This window comes from Ictalurus furcatus, chromosome 5, assembly GCF_023375685.1.
Source record: "Ictalurus furcatus strain D&B chromosome 5, Billie_1.0, whole genome shotgun sequence".
NCBI lineage: Eukaryota > Metazoa > Chordata > Actinopteri > Siluriformes > Ictaluridae > Ictalurus > Ictalurus furcatus.
In genome coordinates, this window is record NC_071259.1 from 6,700,399 (window position 1) to 6,724,652 (window position 24,254).

The 24,254-nt window shown below is 38.4% G+C and overlaps 1 protein-coding gene across 2 annotated transcripts in view; it reads left to right on the forward strand.

Annotated features, from left to right (window-relative positions):
- Positions 1-9,711: 9,711 nt before the first annotated feature.
- Positions 9,712-24,254, forward strand: part of prdm16 (PR domain containing 16) — a 172,787-nt gene continuing 158,244 nt past the window's right edge. For both annotated transcript variants that reach the window (XM_053624508.1, XM_053624509.1), the window contains exon 1: positions 9,712-9,990. In XM_053624508.1, coding sequence (XP_053480483.1) covers positions 9,954-9,990 — 37 coding nt within the window. In that variant the 5' untranslated portion in view covers positions 9,712-9,953. The remainder of the gene's footprint in view (positions 9,991-24,254) is intronic.

Sequence of the window (24,254 nt, forward strand, 5' to 3'; positions counted from 1 at the left end):
GACGGACTGCCTCTGATGAACTGCCTAATGAAACTCATAAACAGGTAAATAAGCAGCCCTGCTTGGGACTTAATCCCAGCAGTGAATAAGCAACAAGAGGCAACACTCAGCCTAAACAAGCCACAGTTTGAATGATTTATTGCTGCTGGTGTGTGTGTGTGGGTGTGGGTGTGTGTGTGTGTGTGTGTGTGTGGGTGGGTGAATGAATCAAACACTGGTATAGAATAGTTTGTATTTGTTTACTAGGGTTTACATGTATTTAAAAAAAAAAAATCTTCTACTATACAGAAACATACAGTGTCCAACATGGATCGTCAGGTCTGTGGTTAGCTGACAGTCTTTTGTTACACTCATTTATTACCAAAACTTTGTGACCATACACACATATAGTTCTCAAAAGTTCTTTTAATTCACAAATCCCTTCTGTTTGCTTCTCCTCCACAAAAGCTACTTGTTCCACACATGACACAAGCGGATACCGTACGCTGTTTATCCTGACGAAGTCTCACAACCCCGTCATGAGTCAAAAGGCTTCCCAAGAAGGAAAGCACAAATGTGTTGATTTTGCTGAGGAGTCTGGTTAGGAGATGGCCCTAATCAAAAGGAAACTATGCGTAGTCATTCGGGAAAAGGTTTCCAGCTTGACCAGAGAAATGTGCAGCGTGTGAGAGGGCTTTCATAGCGATCTGCTCCTCACTATTTATGACCCACTGAGCTAGTAACGTGCTCAAATCAAAGTCAAGACTGCTGAACCTGAGCAATGAATTAATTAAAATGCTTTGATCCCCCCACACCCCCCCCCCGCCCCACACACACACACCCTTGAAAGCTCATATTAGTTAATGCTGCCATTCCTGCTTGATTTGCAGAATTCATACTCCATGTCCCAATGCTGTTTTAGATATTTACTTCTAATTTTTTTGGCTATTATATTTTAATATACATTCATGTATATAGGCTATCTGTGTCGTACAGTGCCCTCCACTAATATTGGTACCCTTGGTAAATATGAGCAAAGAAGGCTGTGAAAATTTGTCTTTGTTGTTTAACCTTTTGATCTTTTGTTTAAAAAAATTCAAAAAATACTCTGCTCTCATGGTATCATGCTATCAAACAATTGCAAACACAACACCGGTTTATCAAAAAATATCTTTGTTAAATATCGGTGTGCAACAATTATTGGCAGTCTTTTAGTCAATACTTTGTGCTACCTCACTTTGCCAAGATAACAGCTCTGAGTCTTCTCCTGTAATGCCTGATGAGGTTGGAGAATACATGGCAAGGGATCTGAGACCATTCCTCCATACAGAATCTTTCCAGATCCTTCAAATTTCGAGGTCCACGCTGGTGGACTCTCCTCTTCAGTTCACCCCACAGGTTTTCTATGGGTTTCAAGTCAGGGGACTGGGATGGCCATGGCATGACCTTGATCTTGTGGTCAGTAAACCAATTTTGTGTTGATTTTGATGTATGTTTTGGATCATTGTCCTGCTGGAAGATCCAACCACGGCCCATTTTAAGCTTTCTGTCAGATGCAGTCAGGTTTTCATTTAATATCTGTTGATATTTGATAGAGTCCATGATGCCATGTATCCTAACAAAATGTCCAGGTCCTCTGCAGAAAAACAGTCCCAAAGAGCCACCACCATATTTAACCGTGGGCATGAGGTACTTTTCCACATCGCTACCTCTCTGTGTGCACCAAAATCACCTCTGGTGTTTATTGCCAAAAAGCTCTATTTTGGCTTCATTTGGACCATAGATCCAGATCCTATTTGAAGTTCCAGTAGTGTCTGGCAAACTGAAGATGCTTGAGTTTGTTTTTGGATGAGAGTAGAGACTTTTTTCTTGAAACCCTTCCAAACAACTTGTGGTGATGTAGGTGACTTCAGATTGTAGTTTTGGAGACTTTCTGACCCCAAAACACAACTAACTTCTGCAATTCTCCAGCTGTCAGCCTTGGAGATTTTTTGGCCACTCCAACCGTCCTCTTCACAGTGTGTTCAGACAATATAGACACACGTCCAATTCCAGGTTGATTAATAACTTTTCCAGTTGACTGGAACTTCTTAATTATTGCCCTGATGGTGGAAATGGGCATTTTCAATGCTTGTGCTATTTTCTTATAGCCACTTCCTATTTTGTGAAGCTCAACAACCTTTTGCCGCACATCACAGCTATATTCCTTGTTCTTACCCATTGTTATGAATGACTAAGGGAATTTGGCTTGCGTTACCTCATATTTATACCCCTAAGTACCATATACCATAAGTCATGGTTGAACAATTTCCCGTTCCTAGTCACCCAGCTGTACTAATATATATATATATATATATATATATATACATATATATATATATATATATATATATATATATATATATATATATATATATATATATATGGGAATATACTTCAAATATATTTTTCTCATATGAATTCATGGGGGTGCCAGTAATTGTTGCACACCTATATTTAACAAAGATATATATTTTTTTATAAACCTGTGTTGTGTTTGCAATTGTTATCCATGAGAGCAGAGTATTTTGGTGATTTTTTTTTTTTAACAAAAGATCAAATGGTTAAACAATAAATACAATTTTTCACAGCCTTATATTAGTGGCGGGCACTGTATACCTGGTGGATGTGATCTTAATATGTAATATTTTGGCAGAATATTTAAGTAATAATGCAATTTGGATGAGAAACTGATCCTAACTGATCCCAGGCCCTTACTTCTACCTTTTGTTTAAAGGAAATAAACCTCAGGTTTAGTTGTACTAACATGACATGTGTTTTGTGTTACCCAAAGCAACACTTTATACATGACCTGGCTTATTAACGGACTTGTACCTGAATGATCCAGTCTTTGTTGTCTGATAATATGGTTTGAGTTTTCCCCAATTGTTGTATTTTTTTTTCTTTCAATTCCATCCTTTTTATTGCTATTAAACAGGAATGCTGGCGTTTAAATACTCTCACATAACTCGCTACAGCTCCTTTTATGAAGCTGGGACAGCCATTTCATTGCTTAGACATCTCTCATTTTTTTCAGTTTTGTGATGGAGCTGCAGCTCTGGACACAGAAACCGCTCGCGCTCTGTCGCTTGTACGCGACCAATCAACATCCGGGACTTTTGTGTTTGCGCCCTCGAGCCATTTCTGCAGCCTATTACCGAGCGGAAACCAAACGCTACTGAACACACAGCGCTGCTCTCTACATGTAATAAATAGTTAATTAACCTTTTCATTTCTGTCAACTGTGCGAAGAGATGAAGGGAGCTGAGCCAAAGACATTTCATGTTATTCCTCAGTTCAGTCAATGCAAAATATGCCCAAAATTAAAGCACATATCGAGTGCGTTTGCTTTTAGGCTAAGCTGCAAAATTTCAATCCGCAAGAATGCAATTTATTATTATTATTTTTGTTCTCCCGTGCACGCGCACATTGATATGCATATAGAAGTGTATGGAATATCAAATCCTTTGCGTAAAGCTAGAGAGCTGTCATGCAGAGAGGTTAATGCGACCCTGAGCCACACAACATTAAAACGAATTCATTTATTCAAATTGTGTCAAATTATTTTTTGTTGCCTATTATTATTTTTTTAAATCAATTATGTCCGTGAATTTAATCTCCAGAAATACCATGGTCAAGATATTTCTAATGATCAGCGATCATAATGCTCAGCTTTGTGTAGCCTACTATTTTATTTTTATGTTCGCTTCGGGTATTGATGCGTGTTTTACAGTTTCCTAATTTGTTTAGGAAGCACTTAGGCTATATTTGCTCAATAACAATTATGCAATATTTTATATAGGCCTATTATGTTTTATTGATTTTTATATATTTCGGTTTAGCGTTGTATGTAATAATAATAATAATAATAATAATAATAATAATAATAATTCAAATCCATCTGAATTTTTCTGGGTTTTTTTTTTCTTGGATTATTTCTATATATATATATATATATATATATATATATATATATATATATATATATATATATATATATATATAAATATATATATATATTTGCTCGATCACTGATCCGAAACGAAATCATATCATTTTCTACCCTCCATCCCCAGGATAGCGTTCCTTTTATAAATATACTTCACAATATAGAGCAGTCGGAAGGCTTTGGCGTTTTTCCTCCCGCAGACAGTGTGATTGATTATATCATATTTAAGGTCACTGCTGTATTTAGCTAATTTTCTTTCCTTGCCTCAGGCATTGCGCTCCTCTGATCTCTGGACACAGATGACAATAAGAACAGACACACACACAAAAAAAACGTGGCATGATGGAACAAAAACACCGATACAGACCTCCTGCTGCGTGCAACTAACAATGTCGGTATAAAGATGTTTGTAATGTAGGCTATAATTGTGTATTTGCACATCTCTTCCGGTCTTGCCCAAATTTGTGCTGTTCATGTTTTATCATCTTTTTTTTTGTAACAAAATGGCACTTTTATATTTAATTGATTTGACATAATCACATGGGGATTTATTTTGTTTCTATGGGGGTTTTTTTTCAAAGGAAATCCATAGAAAGAGAAAAGGAGAAGGGTAGTCCGGCTAATAATTCTTCATTAGTAAATTATGGATAGCCTTCTATTACAAGCCTACTAAATAAATAAGCAATAATGAATTGTCGGGAGAATGTTGCTGTAATTACACGTGCGCGTTTAATAAAACCAGCCCGTCCACTATGAAACACAAACGAAATATTATAATGAATACTTTATTAGCTCATGGATATCGTCGTACATTTCATTAGAACGAAAATTGAAAGTAATACCATAATGGCTGAGTTTGTAAGCAATGGCGCTTGAAAGCATTTTCAGTGTTCAAACAAACAAACAAACAAACAAACAAACAAACAAACACGTTTAAATAATACAGTGAAAGAAAAGCAAAGAATTTAAACAAAGTCATGAATCCGGAAATATCTGACAGATTTTTACAAATCAAACATACAATACAGTAGTTAATGTAGATTGCAGGTAATCTTGTGTACGTCTGTTTTACAGCATTTACTCCAGGTGGCTTTGGGCATGAATTTTTTTTTTTTTTTTTTTGGGCGAAAGTTGAGTGTATGTGTACTTAAGGTAGGGCGCCTGGTCTCCCTTTCCACACTTCAGGAGAGAGACGAGGAGGGGGAACTGTCTGGGATTTAGTGGTCAGAATTCCCATTTCCCATAGCCTTTCAAGGTCTTGAACCCAATTAATGGCTAATAATTACCCAGCTAACTTAAGTGTTGCAGCTCCTGCGGCTTCATTCAGAGAGCGAGAGAGAGAGAGAGAGAGAGAGCGCTTCTGTCCAGTAGCTTCCTTCTTCATAGCTCACCTAAAGGACGCAATGCAATGTGATCATGCTGTTTGTATGTACAATCCAAACAGGTTTATTTTACAGCTCAACTCCGTAAAACTACATTATGCAGCCCTGCCGGTGACTCATTTGGGGAGTACGTTAGCAATTTGTTGAACACGCCTTTTTACAGTTGCTAAAACTCACGATCATTGGTTGGTGTCTTGCTCTTTTTGTGCACAGGTTTGTTTTCCAATTAGCCCGTGTCGCCTTTACTGTCCTCAATGCCTCTGCACTAACCGCTTTCCCTGTTAGTGTTTTTGTTCCGAGGGCCATTGAGTGCTAATGCTATTTACAGAAGCCCTGGCTTTGTGTGCGTGTGTGTGTGTGTGTGTGTGTGTGAGGGGGAAGAGAGAGAGCGCGTGGTGCCACTGCCCCACCTTGAAGTCCCCATATTTACTTAGTCATTACATACACTGCATTAGCATTTAGGGGCCGATGTCAACGGCGACACAGGTTTTTTTTTTTTTTTTTTTTTTTTTTTTTTTTTTTTTGTATTCTAACTATTGAACCTCGAGCCACGACTGGGTGGATATTATTTCCCATACTGAGTGGGCTGAGATGTTATCAGCGCGTAACACATAAGCCGGGCCCTTTTCTAACATGGATAAAGCTTGGGTTTCAGCCCGTTTGAGTGGAAACGTGTAGGCCACAGAGAGCCACCTGACGTGGCTTTCTCCTGCTCACAGAGATCTATCTAATCAGTTCTTCCACAGCTAATTATTACCAGTACCAGCTTTACTCTGCCTGTTACTGGGATTGTGTCACAATACCACATTACATAGCCAATTATGCTCTTTTAGTCCTAATGGGCGTTGTATGTATTTTTGTTATTATTATTATTATGATGATGATTATATAATAACAATATATAGCTAACATTCAAATGAGAAATGATTACTCATATATTTATGCAATATCACTGTAGGCTAGTTATCTGGGAAAAGCATAGCTCTTTCGATATGTGCTATAATCTAGTCATATTTACTGTAGATTGTCCCCGTTGTCTTAAAATGTGCGCCACATTATGTAGCGCCTCTAATTTGATGAATAAATAAACAAAACAGGATTTTATTATAATAGCCTACAAAGTGTACCACTTCAATTATGAAGTATACATTTAATTATGAACGCTCGAAAAAAATGAATTTGTCGCTATATATTTGTATGCGCAATCGCACACAGAGCATCATGGTTGGCATCATGAATTATTTAATATATGATCATACTATTTGTGGACTGCTATCTCTAGATTATTGTCCAAAGAAATAATTTCCAGTGTTACCCATACCTGGGTCACACACCGGATGCTAAAATATTACACCACCTCAGGTGACAGTATTTCGTAGGTGTATGCAGTTTGGGTCAAGGCCACATGGATGAAAACACCTCGTTTTTAGGGTCTCTTCCGGTATGCAGCATCTCTCTCTCTCTCTCTCTCTCTCTCGCTCTCTCTGTCGTTCCTACGCTTAAACCACAGGGGAAAATGTCAACAGTCTGGAAAGAAATACTCCAAATGCGCGGTTACATAGCCATCACGTTTCCAGGAGCTCGTTAAAAAAAGCAGACGTTTAAATGACGCAGAAAACGATTCCCAAATGAACGAGTGTTGAAGAGAAACACTTTTTTTTTTTTACAAGTGTAATTACAGTTAATTGCTCTTTAAAAAAAAAAAAAAAGAAAAGAAAAAAAAAGACTCGTTGCTCTGTATGAAATCATTTGTCCCGCCCGCGAGAGAAATGAACTGCATTTCAATTGTTCTGAGAGTCCGGTGCAAACAACCAAACACAGCTATCGTGTTGGTCTGATGTAGCTCCACTTCTTTGCAATTCTGCTTATAGGTTATTATATGCATTGCTTCTGTATAGCTATGTATCTTTCAATAACGAATTTTAAATATTTCGTTTGGACGGTTCTTGTTTTGGACGTTGGAGACATGATACTTACGAAATGATATCACGAACAAAGCTGTCCTGTGAACGTGGTTACTGTTGGTTTGTATTAAATATGTCCAATGCAAATAAATATATATCCAAACATGCGAACCTGGAACAGTCTTTAATAGCAAAACAGGTGAAGTACAGAGATTAAGGATTGTATCAATTATATATATATATATATGTATATATATATATATATATATATATATATATGTGTATATATATATATATATATATAATAGGCTATATACTTTTTAATAACATTGGCACTCTAGAAATTTGGCGATTAAATCCAGAATTACTTTCCTTCCTTAAACGACTGTTCAATAGGTTGAACTTTTAGCCATAATCAGATTCTTCCTCACAATGATGTCATCTTGAAAAAACAAGAAGATTTTCTGCCGCTTCTTAAAGCTAACTAAGAACATTACACTCAGAGCACTGAAGCGACCGGAAACCTGCTTAAGGGACACATTTTATGACTGGTATCCACTGCAAAGTGTTAGTCACTCTGTTTGTGAAGCTGCTGATGCTGACAGGGCTTCTGTGTTCTCTTCCTTTTCAACAGTTTGTTAAACTGGCTGGAGATCTGGAGATGAGAAATATCAACAAATCTTCAGTGATCACAATTAAGGCATCATGGGCACTTTTTTGGTCAATGTTAGCTGGACGGGGGGGTGGGGGGTGGGGGGGGGACTATTAAAAAAAAACCAAAGAAAAATAATAAAAATGTTGAATGTAATCTGAACCGTTGTCTGGCCAAAGAGATGCCTTTAACTCTTTTGGGCCCAATTATGATATTTCATACACAATAAAAGTAATACACGATTGTTTTTATAATAATAATAATAATAATAATAATAATAATAATACAAAATATTACAATTACATACATTTATAAAGAATATCAACAACAACAACAATAATAATAGTAGTAATAATAAATAAATAATAATAAAACAAAAGATTACAATGACATACATTTATAAAGAATATCAACAAAACAACAACAGCAATAATAATAATAATAAGAAGAAGAAGAAGAAGAAGAAGAAGAATTCCCATAATGAAACAACAACAACAAAAATCAATAATTATGATTTATGCAATTCAAATATTTACGTTACAGAATGCTTTTCCCCGGAAATAAAATGAGTTTAAATTCGGTTTTAAATTCGGATTTCTGAAACACATCTGCTCTCCGATCTCCAGCTTTCCAGCCTCAAATGTAAAGAATGGCAAACACAAGCACTGAACTAAAATATATTTTTTCCAGCTGTTGGAAGGACGGTTTCAAGAGAAATCTCACATGCAAAATTTTTTTTTAAAAAACAAACAAACAAAAAAAAAACCCAAAACGATTCCTTGCATTAAAAACGCAATTTTATTCCGAATCTAGAGAGAGCTGCGGAATTTGGATTAAAGTCGCTGAATCATGCGCTTCAGCATGCAGCGGAACGGTACTTACATTTCTGCCCATTTCTCCTCTCTGGCTCCTACCTGCCCAAAACATGCCCTGTTTACCGCGCCATCATTATACACACAGGAAATAAACCTACAGTGGTAACGTTCCGCGATAGGCGACATGCTCACCTTGTCTGCGCTGAACACACACACACACACACACACACACACACACGAGTTCCCTCTCCTTTCACCCTCTCTCTTCCTCACTCTTACCTTCAGTAACTCAGACTTGCTACGACTTTTGTCGAGCAATGTTTGAAACAAATAAATACCGCACTGTGTGTGTGTGTGTGTGTGTGTGTGTGTGTACTTATGAATATGTCTCATATAAAATTAAACTTCCTGCTAAGCATTCAAACAAACCCGCGTGCCCAGATGATTGCAGGGAGAATGAAACATTTTTTTTTGCATTTGTGTGAGGAGGATAGACCGAGTGCTGGATATGGAATCATTTTTGAAAAACGTTTTTAATTTTATTTAAAATGACTTAATATGAGTAAACACTGCCGCCTCGACAAGAAACAACAACCAATAATAAGACTAACGTTATTGTTATTATTGTTGTTGTTGTTATTATTACAACAACAACAATAATAATGCACTTTGAATTAATGCTATTTCATACATTACCTTACTCTAGCCAGTGCTTTATTGTTGACTAAATAATTTCTGAATGAGTTAAATGCTCGAATCACCTTGCAGAACGATGCGACCTTGACCCCGTCAAACACTTTTTTCGTCCCGCGCCGGAGCTGAATCCGCAGGTTGGCGAAAAACACGACTTATTCCTCTCTCTAACAAGCAGAGGAGTGTGTGTGTGTGTGTGTGTGTGTGTGTGTGTGTGTGTGTGCGTGCGTGCGTGTGTGTGTGTGTGTGTGTGTGTGTGTGTTTCTTTGGTTGGGGGGGGGGGGGGCGAGATGGTGCGGAGCAATGGAGGAGGAGGAGGAGGGAAAGAGATAAGTGATCTGAAGGAGAGACGATAGGACAAAAAAAAAGTGATGATGATGAATACATTGGAAAGTTTTTTTGGCCCCGACGACGGTGTCAGATTGAATGGCCTGTGCGCATGTGCGAAGGTGTCCGAACTGACAATGCTCGTGAGATGAAGATAGTGCTGCTGCCGCTTCTGAGCTCAAGGAGGACGAGAGGAATCCGCAAGCCGACGAGATGAGATCCAAGGCGAGGGCGAGAAAACTGGCCAAAAGTAGGTGCCTTCTTTCCCTTCTTTTCGCGTCTTTCCCCTTTCCGGCTGCTCGCTTACTCCGAACTCCTCGCTCAGATCACCAGTGTGTCATTTTCATTGATTAGTTCCTGGTGAGAGCCCATCTTTGTTCGCTTAGATTTCTCTTCCTTTCCTTTCCTTTTATATATATATATATATAAAATGACTCTTCGATCAAACTTTAATGCGCACAGTCGCGTGTCCGCTGTTGCTTTTGCGCGTTCTAGTCGCAGCCGGAGTTATTCACAACGTGAGAAGTTTTGAGATGTGATGGCCCACTCGCTTTTTGTACTCACTGATAAAGAAGAAGAGCATCGCGCTGTTACAGTCCCCACTCTTTGGTTTTCACAACGCCGTGCGAAAAGTTAGCGAAAAACTTGTCGAAAGGAATAGTTAACTTTTTCCTTTTTTTTTTTCCTTTTTTTTTTTTTTTTTTTTTTTTTTTTTTTTTTTTTATTGAGTCTTGTGAAATAATATTCCTGGCTTCTGAAATAGTGGGCGCTCGCGCACTGCGCATGGCTACGGCGACCCCAGCACTCAGGAACAACTCTCTCCCGGACAAGTGGATACAATCGACAGCAGGGAATTCGTAGCAAAAATGGCTAGATGCTTGTGTGGATTCGGCTCGAAAGCACCTTTACGTTCAAAGATGTCGCGTTTCTGACTTGTTTTCATTCCGACCTGCACGTCGCGTTGCTCCGGTTTCTTCCTTCATCTGGAAATGGCGATCAATAATGTATGTCGGGGCAAGAACATAATCTGCTGTTTTCTGGACTGTTTTGGCGAAAAGGACGCGTGCAATCCGCCTCTGGACGGTTTTTTTTTAGACATTGAGTATCGTCAGTCTATCATGATTATGCTAGGCGTTTCCTGTTTCCCTACTAAATTATATTTTGTGGAGTTATCGAGGTTGGAAATGTTTATTAGTTACAGTAGGTTGCATGCTGCTGACTTAGCACATCTGTTTTGTTTTTGTTTTTGTTTTTTTGTAATAAGTAATGCATTCGTATTTTAATATGACTCTCAATTGAGGTCATTTTGATCATTTTGTAGCCTACTTTCATGCACATCATGTGCACAACAATATACACTGTAGTCACTGGCAAAAAATATGCATTTGTGTATTTCAGTAGTAGCTCGTGGATTTGCAGCCATACAGCTCAACTGTGTGAATATAGAAATGATTTTTAAAATGAATTGCTAGGCGCCGATTTGGTGCAATTAACAGGACAAAAATAACGCGAGTTATTATTTTATATATTTTTTTATTTTTTACTCAGTACTCTAATTATGCACGAGCAAGTTTATTTTATTTTTATTTTTATTTGTATTTTTTTTGCCAATTGCTTGCATCGTATAAAACAGAGCATGTACTATATGTTACTGCAATAATTTTTTTTTATTTTTAAAAACTGAGTCTGTGTTTACGAAAATGTCTGTTAGAGTAGATTCATTTTATTTTTTAAACAAATTATATATATTCTTTCACAAATCAAACGCATCGTGTTTTTTTAATTATTATTTTTATTTACATTTTGATGTTTTGTTTTGTACCGATAGGAATTCTAATTTATTATTAGTCTCAAATTTATTCTATTCTCATGAACATTAGTGTTGTTATTAGACCGACAATGAACGTTAACGATAATTTACTACAGCGATTGAACAGATCTGATGACTTGTTGATGAACATTATTCGGTCCTCATCCTAAACGGATTTAGTAAGAAGGGGGTCAAGTAGGCCAAATAAATTTTGTGCGCATTGCCAAAGGCCCGCCAATAGCCTTTACAATTTACGGGTAATTTTTTATGCATTTTTTTTTTTCAATGTCGGTACTTGAGTTTAAGTCATATTAAGCTCTGGGCCTGTTAGGTTTGATGTCCTAGCTTGTATCACTTTAACCCGGTCTTTTAAGGCTAAGGACGATAAAGTGAGCCAGCAGCAGCTTGGCTGTGTTTCTGAGCTTTTCCGTGTTTTTGCTCGCAACACACACACACACACACACACACACACACACACACACACACACACACCTGTGAGTAATTTCGAATATTTCCTTTAGCCCCTCATCTCGCTGTCCTTTTCTTCCTCGTCTTGATGCGTCTCTGAAAGCCAGTTTCTAAACTCCAAAGCCCAAAGGCCTGTCCGACATTTCTCCCGGTGTTCACCTCCACGATTTCAGCCTGATTTCAGTACATGAAAAGCTCAGGAACAGCTAGATCAGCTGGACTCGACATACTCAGTCAGAAGGGTTGCCACCAAAAAGGAAAAAAAATCATTTGTCCAAAGTGGCCTACAAGAACTCATGGACATGATGTATATCATTAATATAGCTGCAACAAAGTCGCCGACACAAACGGCGTTTACGCGGACACACAACGGACAGGATCATTTACAGTAGCTATACATATTGGTGTAACATGTAAGGCTAAATATAAACAGTAAAATATTTCTTCTGAAATGTTTGAATTGTAATATCTTCATATTAACAAAGTTAAAGTAAAATTTATTGAAATATATTTAAAGGGTATTATTATTATTATTATTATTATTGGTAGTAGTAATAATAATTATAATAATGCAACATTGCGCAATATTTGTAAATAATTATATACTTTGTAAACACACGTGTATACATACATACATACATATATATATATATATATATATATATATATATATATATATATATATATATATATATATATATTTGAATAACGAATTTACGAAATTTCTCATAATAAAAAGCAGGCGAATAAATTATTATAATTATTCAATAATGATACAACAACAACAACAATAATAATAATAATAATAATAATAATAATAATAATAATTTATTGTTAGTAGTAGTAATAATAAATTGCTATTATTATTATTAATATCATAATAATAATTATTATTATTATTATCCGACTTTTCACAGACGGATTAAAAGCAAAGTAAATTACAAATGAAGGCTGAAATCATTTGATTGCCTTTATTGCTTGAGTTAGGCTACATAAGACACTATCATTTTTTTCTATATCTTTTGCGGCTGAAATGAAACGAATGAAATGTTTGGATGTTGCAGTTGTCGGCCCTCAGGACCTTCCCGAGTGGTCAGCTAACCTACAGAAACGACGGCGTCCTAAATGCGCAGTGTGACTCGGGCTTCGTCCCAAACCGCGCACTACTGTAACGAATAGTGTTTCAAAATAACACTCCACCTGTAGTAACTATACACACATCTACAGTAAGAACGGCCTGCTTTTTGACGTATTAGTTAACGTCGCTGGGCATTAACGCCGAGGGTTTTCATAGGGGGGAAATACTTTCGTTTATTCATATTTTCTGTATAAGGAAAATACTGATAAGTAGGCCTGCTTATTACACGCATGTTTGCCCGCTAGTCTAACACCCCATATATAATTTCATACTTAGCTTTAGCTGACTACTCCAGGGCTGGTTTGTATTTGGATATTTTTTTTCCCTTTCTTTCTTTCTTATTTATTTATTTATATTACAAAAATCAATAGTCTTCTCGGTGTATATGCAGTTTAACATTTAAGAGGGAGTCAAATCTAAAACAACAACAACAACAACAAAATTGTATTTTATTAATTCATTAAAATAAACGTCTTTATTTTTGAGAGTCTAATAAAAGAGTTTAATGAAATGTTTAAGGATTTCTGTGAAAGAATCACAGATTAGTGCAACCCAGTTAAAATCCCTGAAGAGCAGTCATCTGCATGACAGTTTCCTGCAGCGCCTTGTATGAAATCATCGATATGGATTGGCAGGGTTGGATTGTGCAGACTCTAATGGGTTATGGATATCCAGTATACCAAGGTGTTTTGTTATGATCTGCTGAGCATGGCAGAAAAAAAGAGGGCATTTTCATTGGAGTATTTTAGCTGGATCTTTATGAATCTGTATATAATATACATGGGTTAAAATGTTCAAGAGCCTTGTATTCTGAAAACACAGGGTGATTGCACATTAAGTATTTTTGACTTATATCAAATCCTCCTGTTCTACATTACTACAATGAGTGCGCACATGTCCAGGAAAGCACACAAGGCTGGTGGACACATGTAAAGCCAGGGCCGCATTAAGTAGCTTGCGTGAATCCACCTCATTGCAGCCTGTTGCCTAATTCCTTGTGAACTCAAAAACATTGTCAAATCAGTGCTTTTTTTTTTTTTTTTTATTAATCAGACATTTCTGGTTTTCATTTCGATGCCCTCTTTGAAGACAAAAATATGGATCACAAATCACAAGGTTCTTGTGCAGCCTATGATGTTTTGACAGATGTAATAAAATCAAGCCACAACACTATAAAATTGTGATGGGAACCGTGTGCAAGGTCTGCTATAAGACTTTAGGCCGTCACCACCAACCACTGGATTTACACAATCACAATGGCTGACGTGTAGATTTTTATGGTCACGGGGGCCGGATTCATACGATCAGATGTTGTTGTTTTTTTTTTGCAGGCTAATGGCGTAGAAGTGATTAGAAGCTGTATACACTCGCTTCACATAATCTCTGGGCTGGAGGTTTGCCTTTGATAGGAAGATATTGTGAAAAGCCAATCTAAGTGCCACTTGCGTATGACTGGTCAGGAAAGGTGATAAACTGGTGTAATGAACGTCTGCGTGTGCGTTGGGGGTGGGGTTGGTTTGCGAGTGTGCGTTTGTGACTGCAAGCCAATGAAAATGACTTCCATATCCACAGGTGTGTGTGTGTTAGTATGCCCTAACAACGAGGTACTGCTTCACATTAAGCACAATGAGGCGAATTTGAATTTGATGGAATTTGGTTTTCATACAGCGTGCAGAACACACACCTATATGCAGATTTTACGTGTACGTGACACACACATGGGGCTTTTTTTTCTGTTGAGTTTGTGCTTAGTCAACTCCAGGCTGGTGTGAGAGGAAAAGAGGACAGAGTGCTGCCCAGGCGGTACAAACTGGCACTCTCTTCTGAGATCCGGCCCACCCGAGCTCTACTCACCTCTAAAAGTACTCTGTGGTTCCTGGAGGGTGAAGTAGTACAAACCTGGCCATGGCCTTGTTAGTCACTCTCCGCTCATTACCATGCCACTTTCTGCCCTGCCCTTGTCTGGCTCATGGCACCTTTTTATGACATCATACAGAGCTCAGGTGGAGGTGTTTTCTTTTTTTTTTTCTGTGTACTACACGTACAGACTGTAGGACTGCAGTACATCATTTTCTCTCCTTCTCAAAATCCAATAGGTGCAATTGCTCACTCGGGCAATGTTTTGGCAGGTATATATACGCACATGCCTTAACGATGACTTAAATGTCTCGCTGCATTCCCCCTCCAAACGTAACAGTCTTTATTTGCTCTTTTCCTTTCGTTTATTTCTCCGTTTTGAAGAACGAGACGTATACGCCGTGCAGCAGAACAGAACGCCGAATGCAGCCGAGTCAACACAGCCATTACAAAACAGCCATGTCTGAGCGCAAGAGGAGCTTATCATATTACAGCCGACTCTGTCTGCTGCTCCTCGGCCATGGAAGTGGGACAGACTTTACTTTTTTTTTTTTTTACCCCCCCACTGAAACGCGCTCCAGGAATTGCTTTCTCTTTCTTCGTGCAACTTTGTTTTAGTTCTCATAACATGTTTCGGTATATTTCAAACCCAAGCGAGCATTTTTTTAAAATATTTGAATTCAAATAATCATTAATAATGAAAGTATTAGTCTATAATAAGTAAGCGATTAATAGTTTTAAGGTTTGGTACCTGTGGTGATATTTTGCTAGCAGCATGGCCAATGAATTGCTGACATTTAAAGTGTAGTGAAATATTTCCTTAATATTAGGTACACCGTAATAGCAGGAGTTTTATTTACATCGGTTATAGATTATATATTTTTTTAATTTACATTGATTATAGATATTGATTATAAACATTAGTAATGGATTTATTAAATGTGAAACATAAGTAAGTATGGAACAGATGATGTAAACATTGTTATACGTCTAATTGTTTCAGGTTTAATCTAAAAACAATTCGAGGTTCTACATATGGATAGGCAGAAATAATAAATAAATAACCTTCCCTTCTATCTTCCTATCATAAATGTGCACGTTTCGTTACTGAATCATAGAAGAGACATTAAATCCTCTGAAGATATTTTTGAAAATGTGGAAAGTCGATACACAGTTTATTTATTTATTTATTTTAAGTAATATATTTGCATTGTTGAGTGGATTTGCTGTTATTTATTAAATGCTTTGAGTGAATGAGAGTTTTTTTGTTGTTGTTGTTGGTATGACACTCTTAGGCTTACCTGTTATTTTTATTTATTTATTTATTTTAAATGAAAGCATCTACACCTTCTCACAATCATAATTCTAAAGATAATAACGAACGAATTCAACATTTATTTATTTATTTATTACATTTTAAAGTGGTTGCTAAAGAACGGAATAGACCGCAGGTAGATGCTAGCTCTACGTCTCTACTTTTAGAGAGTAAACAAACGACTCCATTTCATGTTAGGAAGAAATATTTATGTATTATGAAAGTAAATGCTTGATTATACATGGTGTTTTTTTTTTCGTTGTCATTTTTGTGTAATTGCTGGAAATTCCGAGTAATGACATACAACTTTTTTTTTTTCCAGACAACTGCATGTTATTAGACATCACCATACAAAATGTCCTTATAAATTATAAAAATGCATGTCCATGTAGTAAATGAATTCAAGCTTTTTAGGCAAGACGCCAAGCTTATGTAGGCAGTGACTGATAGATAGATCACCTGTTCACACCAGGGCGTGTTATTCACACCAATTAATGATATGAAGGATCCCATAATCTGCAATGTCTGTGTCTCCACTTTCCGAGCCTGATTCTAAAAGCCTATAATAAGCTGTTTTGATAGATGTCTGCTCTCCCAATATGGTTATTGACCTCTTGCACTATGAGCTATTTTATTCCCTAGCTGCAGTTGACAGGGCTTTGATTTGTTTGTCTTTGGCCCTCCTCAGCCCACACTTCCTAGGACTCTTGAGATGTCGGCCTATCTGTTTCTCTCTCTCTCTCTCTCTCTCTCTCTCTCTGTGGTGTTTGTCCGGCAGTATATAATAAATAAGCAGTCAGGGTAAAAAAGTTTGCCTTTCTTGTAGCGTGTGTACTGTACATTGTACATATAATTACATTCACACTGCCTCACTGCCACATATACTTATTCATTCGAACAAGTTTAAAAGGAAAATTGGAAGTCTCCGATCAATAGTTCAGACGTCTGGAAGCAGAGCCTATTGGCTGCATATTCGTCAACACTTTACACTTTAGCATGAGGTTGGACCTGGAGCACACAGAAAAATAATGAACTCAAAACCATCTGGTCATAGCTGCTCATTTTTTGGCCCTAAAATGATTCAGTGTTGTAACTCTAGCCTAGACAGTGCAAGTACAAGCAAGTGCCTTATGGATGTCTCAAATGAATTTGAAATATTTAAGGTTTGGGTTAGTGTATACCTGGTATAAAGCTAATTAAATGTTAAATAACAAATGAATTGTGTAGTGTAGTGTAGAATATAGGAATTGTTGTATAGATTTCCTATAGTTGTATATATACATAAGATAAATGCTTGCTTTTTTTCATGCACGTTATGTGAGCTCTTACAGAATAGAAGGTTACTACTACTGTTAGGTTTGGATGTGGTTTAGTTACAAAAAAACAAAAAAGGAGTGATATTAAAGTCACTGACTTCATTTCTTAATCACTGATTAAAGTCATTTTAAGAAGACCACTTATGAACCAGTCATGCAGAGTATTCCGGGTGATTACTGAAACCCCACTGGAGCTTTATGGGATTTTATGCATGGTTTTCAAGTATGACCTGTCCTATTTTCTTTCACAAGTTCACCATTTTTCTTCTCTATGCTAAGCTAAATACGTACTATCGAGTATTCTTGGATGTACATTGAGAACACTGATGCGTATCAAGTAAGATATGTTACGATGTTCGTGTACGCTGTTACTATGAAGTTCGTCGTTGCTTATCTGGTGGTTGCTAGCAAAGATTATGCAAAAGCACTGGGGCAGGAGTTTTGTATAATTACATGTAAAGAATTCATTTATCTTTCCTCAGTGTTACCTTATATTGTAAGTGGTTTGTGAGTACTTTCTGCCACTCCCTTAATCTCTGATCTACTGCTGAAGTGGTTTTTGGGCTATCTGTGTTGTTTTGGATTCACGGCATTAAATAGCTAAGCCACTCTTGTGTAAACGGAACACATTTCCCATAATACAATTGAAAGAGAGTGGTGATTTTGCTGTGGGGGTATTTACTTCTTCTTATCGTCCTGGGCATGGCACATACGCACATGCTCACACAGATAGGCTGTACAGTAATTCGCCAGTTCTGAAATCCCCATATTAGCGGATGAGTCAGTATCCTCCCTGTCCTGTGGGTTGTGTTCGGACAGACGTGACTTCTTCAGCCTTTGATGTTCCCATCCTTTGGTGATAAGAAAGTGAATGCTGTTCCCAATAGAGCAGCTTCTCCAGAGGGACGCGGTTCGCTGCGCCGCTTTAAAGTCCATCACAGATTACATGTTCAAAGGCCCCGACTTTTATGTTTATCTCTTGCACTCATCTTCTCTCCCTCCATATTGTGTCATTAGGAAAAAGATGGGAAAGCACTGTCCCAGGATAGGCTGAAATAATGATGTCTGTGTCTTTTAGAAAAGTGTTCTACTTTTGGAACTGTGCTCATCATCCCAGTAATTATTGTTTCACATCAACAACAAGAATGTACCATATTATATTACATATATACAGTACTGTGCAAAAGTTTTAGGCACATGCAAAGAAATGCTGTAGAGTAAAGATGCCTTCAAAATAATGGAATTATTTAATGGGGGGAAAATGCCGTAAAGAGTAATAAACAGTAGTAAATGAAGTCAATATTTGGTGTGACAAAAAAATCAATAAAATTGTGCAGTTTTATAAGGAAATGAGCTGTAAGTTTTTTCGAGCATCTTGCAGAACCAGACACGGTACTTCTGGAGACTTTGACTGTCGCTTCTTATTTCTGCAGCAAAATCCATCAGCCTTCATTATGTTTTGTGTCTGAAAAGTGTCTCTTACCACTTAATATGCTGCTTTCTTTACTGACATACAAACATTTTTCTGTTTAAATTTGTGCTAGAAAACTAATCTTTGGGAAGCTAAAAATTTTTTTGGAACTGACATGATAACGTAGAAGTCACAAAATAAAAAAATCTATAACAAAGTTTGTACTAAAAAAAAAAAAAATAGGGTGCCTAAAATTTTGCACAGCACTGCATATTGTTATTATTTTCATTTTTGTATTTTAGCTCTATACGACTCCTAGTTATGGGTGTAAGCATCCACTGGAGCTCTCGTCGGATTGTTAGTGAAATGTTGAGAAGGGGCTTTTTAGGGGGCGTCAGCAAAACATTTCAAGATGGCCTATTAACTCCAGCACCACGATAACGATGCAGCAGCTCGCTCAAATATTGAATTGCAACAACATCCCGATGTGTAAATGTGCACCGGTGCTCGGACAGAGGCTTCTGAGTGATGGGCGACAAATGGTGACCTAAAGTCGAGAAACCGCATATCACCACGTTATATCGTGTTCCAGTATTATACACCACCACTGGTTTTTTTTTTTGGAGGCCAAACAGTTTAAAACAGCAGCACTAAATAGTACTGTACTATCTGATGGCTAGGTGATGGTAATAAGAATTACTTTGCCAAACTATTAAAGGAAATAATAGTGGAATATGCAGGTTTGATATACAGCTGCAGCTGTTTCCAGCCCAGCTGTGATCTGAGTCTGCTTAATGATTATCAACCCATGACCAGTTTTTAAATAAAAAACATCGGGGATAACTTCAATAAAGTAAATAGCTTAACATGGTTTAATACAGTTTACAGCAAACAGTCATCTATTTTCAGGTGTGAAGATGGTGGGCATTAAGAGCTCCTATAAAAGTTTGTGCTCGCTTCTTTGTATTTTCTTCTCACTCTTAAGATTGTAACTGGTGGCATTAGCAAGAGAGGCCTGCTGAATTCTGGAAGTGTCCGTAGTTTGGCTGTATGTCAGTAGCTGTCTACACACACACACACACACACACACACACACACTGCTCTGTTTGCTCCCTTTCCTTCGTTTTGCTCTGTGAACTGCATGTTGGCATTTGTGCCTCTTTTCCGACTGCTGTCCACTTCTTCAATTCCTTTTCTTTTTTTTTTGCGCTCTTTCTTTTCTCCCCCCCCCCCCTTTATTTCACTCACTCTTCCTCTGCTCTGGAAGCCTCGGCGCAGGCCTTTGAAAGGATGCGGCAGCTTTGTCCACCCCAATAAAAGATGCCATAGTTTCCCTTTTCCTCTCCTTTCTGTCCTCCCTATGCGGCTCCTGTAGAAGTGCAAATTGTTACCCTCCGAGGATCTATCCTCCTGCTTTAGAGGGTCCCAATCCGGCTTGCTAATTACGCAGAAGATTCCGTCCTGACGAAAAAGGCCGCGATTCCCACAACCACCTGGCTTTCTTTTCTTGTCGGCTTTGATGGCAGACACCCCCGGCACCCCTCAGTACCACCCCCCCACTCTTTCCCCTGTCCTCCCATACCTCACTTTTCTCTCCCTTGCTCATTAATAGGGGTTTTGAATTGCTTTCTGACCCTGACAAACTGCTCTTGTTGAAAAGGAGATGAGAGGAGGATGGGGGGAGGGTGAAGGAATGGAAATGAGGAGGAGTGACAGAGAGAGGGACAGAGAGAGAGAGAGAGGACAGGAGGGGTGGATGAGGGTGGAGGCGGGAATTCAGGGGGAAGGGGGTTCTGGTCATATGGTGTCTTTGTGAAAGTATGTAGCAGAAGTCCGTTATCATTATTTTGGAGTATTTTAGTCCTTCCAAGGAACTCCACCCCCTGACCTTGTCCTTCGCTGTTGTCTTCAAAGCAGGACAGAACAGAACACTGTAAGAAAAAAAGACAGATAACGTGACCACTAGCACTCCATCAGCCCAACCTCGCCATTCATTTAGCGAAGTTCCACCTGTAGGTGATGGACAGAAATGAAGCTTTGACTTTGTCAGCTTATATTATTTCTCAGACCTTGTTGTCATTGACCTTACTCACAGGAACGACATACAATGAGCTCTTTCCGAATTTTTTTTATAATTTTTTTTTTACATAAGATTTGGAAAGACCACAGCTCTAGGGTACCCGGTTTGATCCTGACCTCAGGTTCAAACCGTCTGTGCAGAGTTTTCCATGTTCTCCCGTCTCTCCTTGGGTTTTCTCTAAGTCTTCTGTTTTCCTCGCACTTCCCAAAAACATGCTAGTAGGTGAACATCCATCCATCCATCCATCCATCCATCTTCTACCGCTTACTCCTTTTCAGGGTCGGGGGAACCTGGAGCCTATCCCAGGCAGCATCGGGCACAAGGCGGGGAGTAGGTGAACAGGCTATGCTAAATTGCCCCGAGGTGTAAATGAGTGTGTGAACGTGTGGGCACGGTGCCCCGCAGTGAACTGGCATTCCATTCAGGATTTATTCCTGCCTAGTGCCCAGTGTTCCTAGGATAGTTGTTGATTTATATAGACAGGATTGCATAGTGTTTATATCCCATGCCAGTGAAACATTCGTTTTCTTTAGGTGAGAGTATAATTGGCTCTGCTGTAAACTGATAATCAGCGGTGTGTATCAGGTTATGTATTGGAAAGAGGGTAGTTGTGCTCTCCTCCAAGCATGTTGAGTTGTCCTCTGCATTGCCCTCCCACGTTAGTAGCTGTCCTGTTGCTGTCAAGAATGAATATTTGTTCAAGTAACTCAAAATGCAAACTTTTTTTTCCAACATGATAAGATGTATTAAATGGTATACCACTTTCTTAGCTATATACATTGTTTTTTCCATTAAAAAAAAAAACAGATTTATGTATACCCTGTTATATTTTTTTCGATGTAGCAGAACACCAGCATTTAGTTGTTATTATACAGCCTCTTTAAAAGCTACTGATCAATAAGCCACTCTCATCGCACTCCAGCAATCCGGCGCAAGAGAGTGAGAGAGCGAGAGACAGACAGAGAGGGAACATAGCTCTGGGAGCAAAACAAATTGCTCTGTTATATACTTGGACTCTATGACATTATCAGCTGGGACGTCCCCAGAGGAGAGCCTTGCGCGAGATTAGCATCCTCCACAAAGGGCAAAGGAGGTAGTGTAGCGGAGAGACGCCGCAGCCCGCGTCCACTTTCAAGATAATCATTAACTCCTTCTTACAAAGACCCTCACATGGCTGCTGCCCAACGCAACACTGTTTGTCTTGTTCACATTGTGCAGAGAACACGTGACGCAACAGGAAGTGCTCGTGTGTTTTCAAACCCTTCCTGGTCACACCTGATTAGCTGGAGACGGGCCAAGAACACATAGCATGCAGCGTCTCCTGAGACTTCGGTCGTTTAAAATACATCAGGGATGATCTAATGGTGCTTAGACAGCACTAATCATAAATGTACATTATCGACACGTTTATGCAGCCATCCGTTAAGATGAAGAAGACGGACTCACCTTGATTCACACTTCCTACTGCTTTCTCTGTCATCTATCAAGGAAGCTTTGTAAATGAGTCTCTTGACGCAATAGCTTAGTGCCCGGTAGACTTGAGTGTCATACAAACAAGCAGAGTACTCAGTGACTTTTGCGCTCTCTCTCTCTCTCTCTCTCTCTCTCTCCATCTCTCTCTCTCTCTCTCTCTCTCCCCCTCCATGCCTCCAAGTCAAGCCACATCCTACAGCTAAACATAAAATGAAGATCCGGTTTCTGCTTCGTGTTTTATGAGCGGTTAGAATGCCAGCCTGTGTGGCTTTTCGTCCGGTCCTGAGTTGACCATTCGCAAATGTCCCTGAGGTTTTCTTGAAGACGTCAATTAAAGTTTTTAATTGGGGCCAAGTTATTTAAAACAAATGTTTTCCTTCTGAAGACAGCTTCGTCAGTTTCTGGACACTGGACACTGCAGTTGTATTTAATGGGACAGGAGCTTGTGGGTATGCAGCATACTACCGCGTGTGACCACTTTTTAACGTTCGAAACCCTAAACCCATGCGTTTGATGTCTCACATCACCTGAAAGATTTTGTGAACGTGCAAAAAGAGCACAAAAATAGCTCGAACGTTTGTATTCGTCTGTTTTAGGTGTCAATATAGTCAAAAATAATTATGTTAATAAACTTGAACTCTGGCAGACAAATGAGCTTGAACGTCTGAGCGTTCTTTTTATTCTAATGTGGTATCTTTTGTCACATTGAGCTAGATCCTTGGATGTCTGACATCACATGAAAAATACACTCGCTTGTTATAACTGTCCAAACTGCGACAAAAGTTTACAATAAGTAAGGAATAAGGCGAGATAGTTTTAAGGTGTGCTTATGTTATAGTAAAATAATCAGCGGCAGAGTGACCCCAATTGGCCAACAATGACAATTAAAAAATTTTACATTAATAAAATGAACAACACGTCATACATTAAAGCGACTATAGTTACGGTTATAGTTATTGTTGAGTATCTGTGAAATAAGTTTGCTTATGTTATAACAGCTATAAACAGTCATTCCCTCACCAGCCCCTCTTTTTCTCACTTGGAACTAATAAGACAACAACAACAACACCAAAACAACCCAAAATGCAGCTCGTCATTCTACCAAGAAACCAGAAAACGCAAAGTCTTCTGTCCTGAAGACTCTCCCATGGTAGAAAATGTCTCCTTACAGAACGTATCACCATGTCAACAATCTCACATTTTCCTTTGCTAAATAACACGTTTTAAATCCCTTTCTTATTAGTTTTAGATTATGTCGATTATGTCGAACGTCCGTTATACAAGTCTCTGTTGTTACTACGGAAACAAATCCACAATTAGAAGAGCGCATTGATATAAAGACCCTGACTGGTCTTTACAGTCGGCACAACGGTCAGAGCTGCCGTTATAGAAAATGAATCAACACCCTCTGGCCAATCAAAATTGAGAATCCAACACCATTGAATAGAACTGACAGAATGATTCGAATGATGGTGTGTGCCGTATTATAAAAATTATTTGTTTTATTGTGACATCAGAGCCCTGACACCACTTATAGTAATTGGTTTTAGTGAAGTGTAGGTCGAGACATTACGGTCGCATGCTCCTCTCACGGTTCCTGTGCCACCTGAGATCATTTAGTGACCGTTTGTTTGTTATTCTTCTCT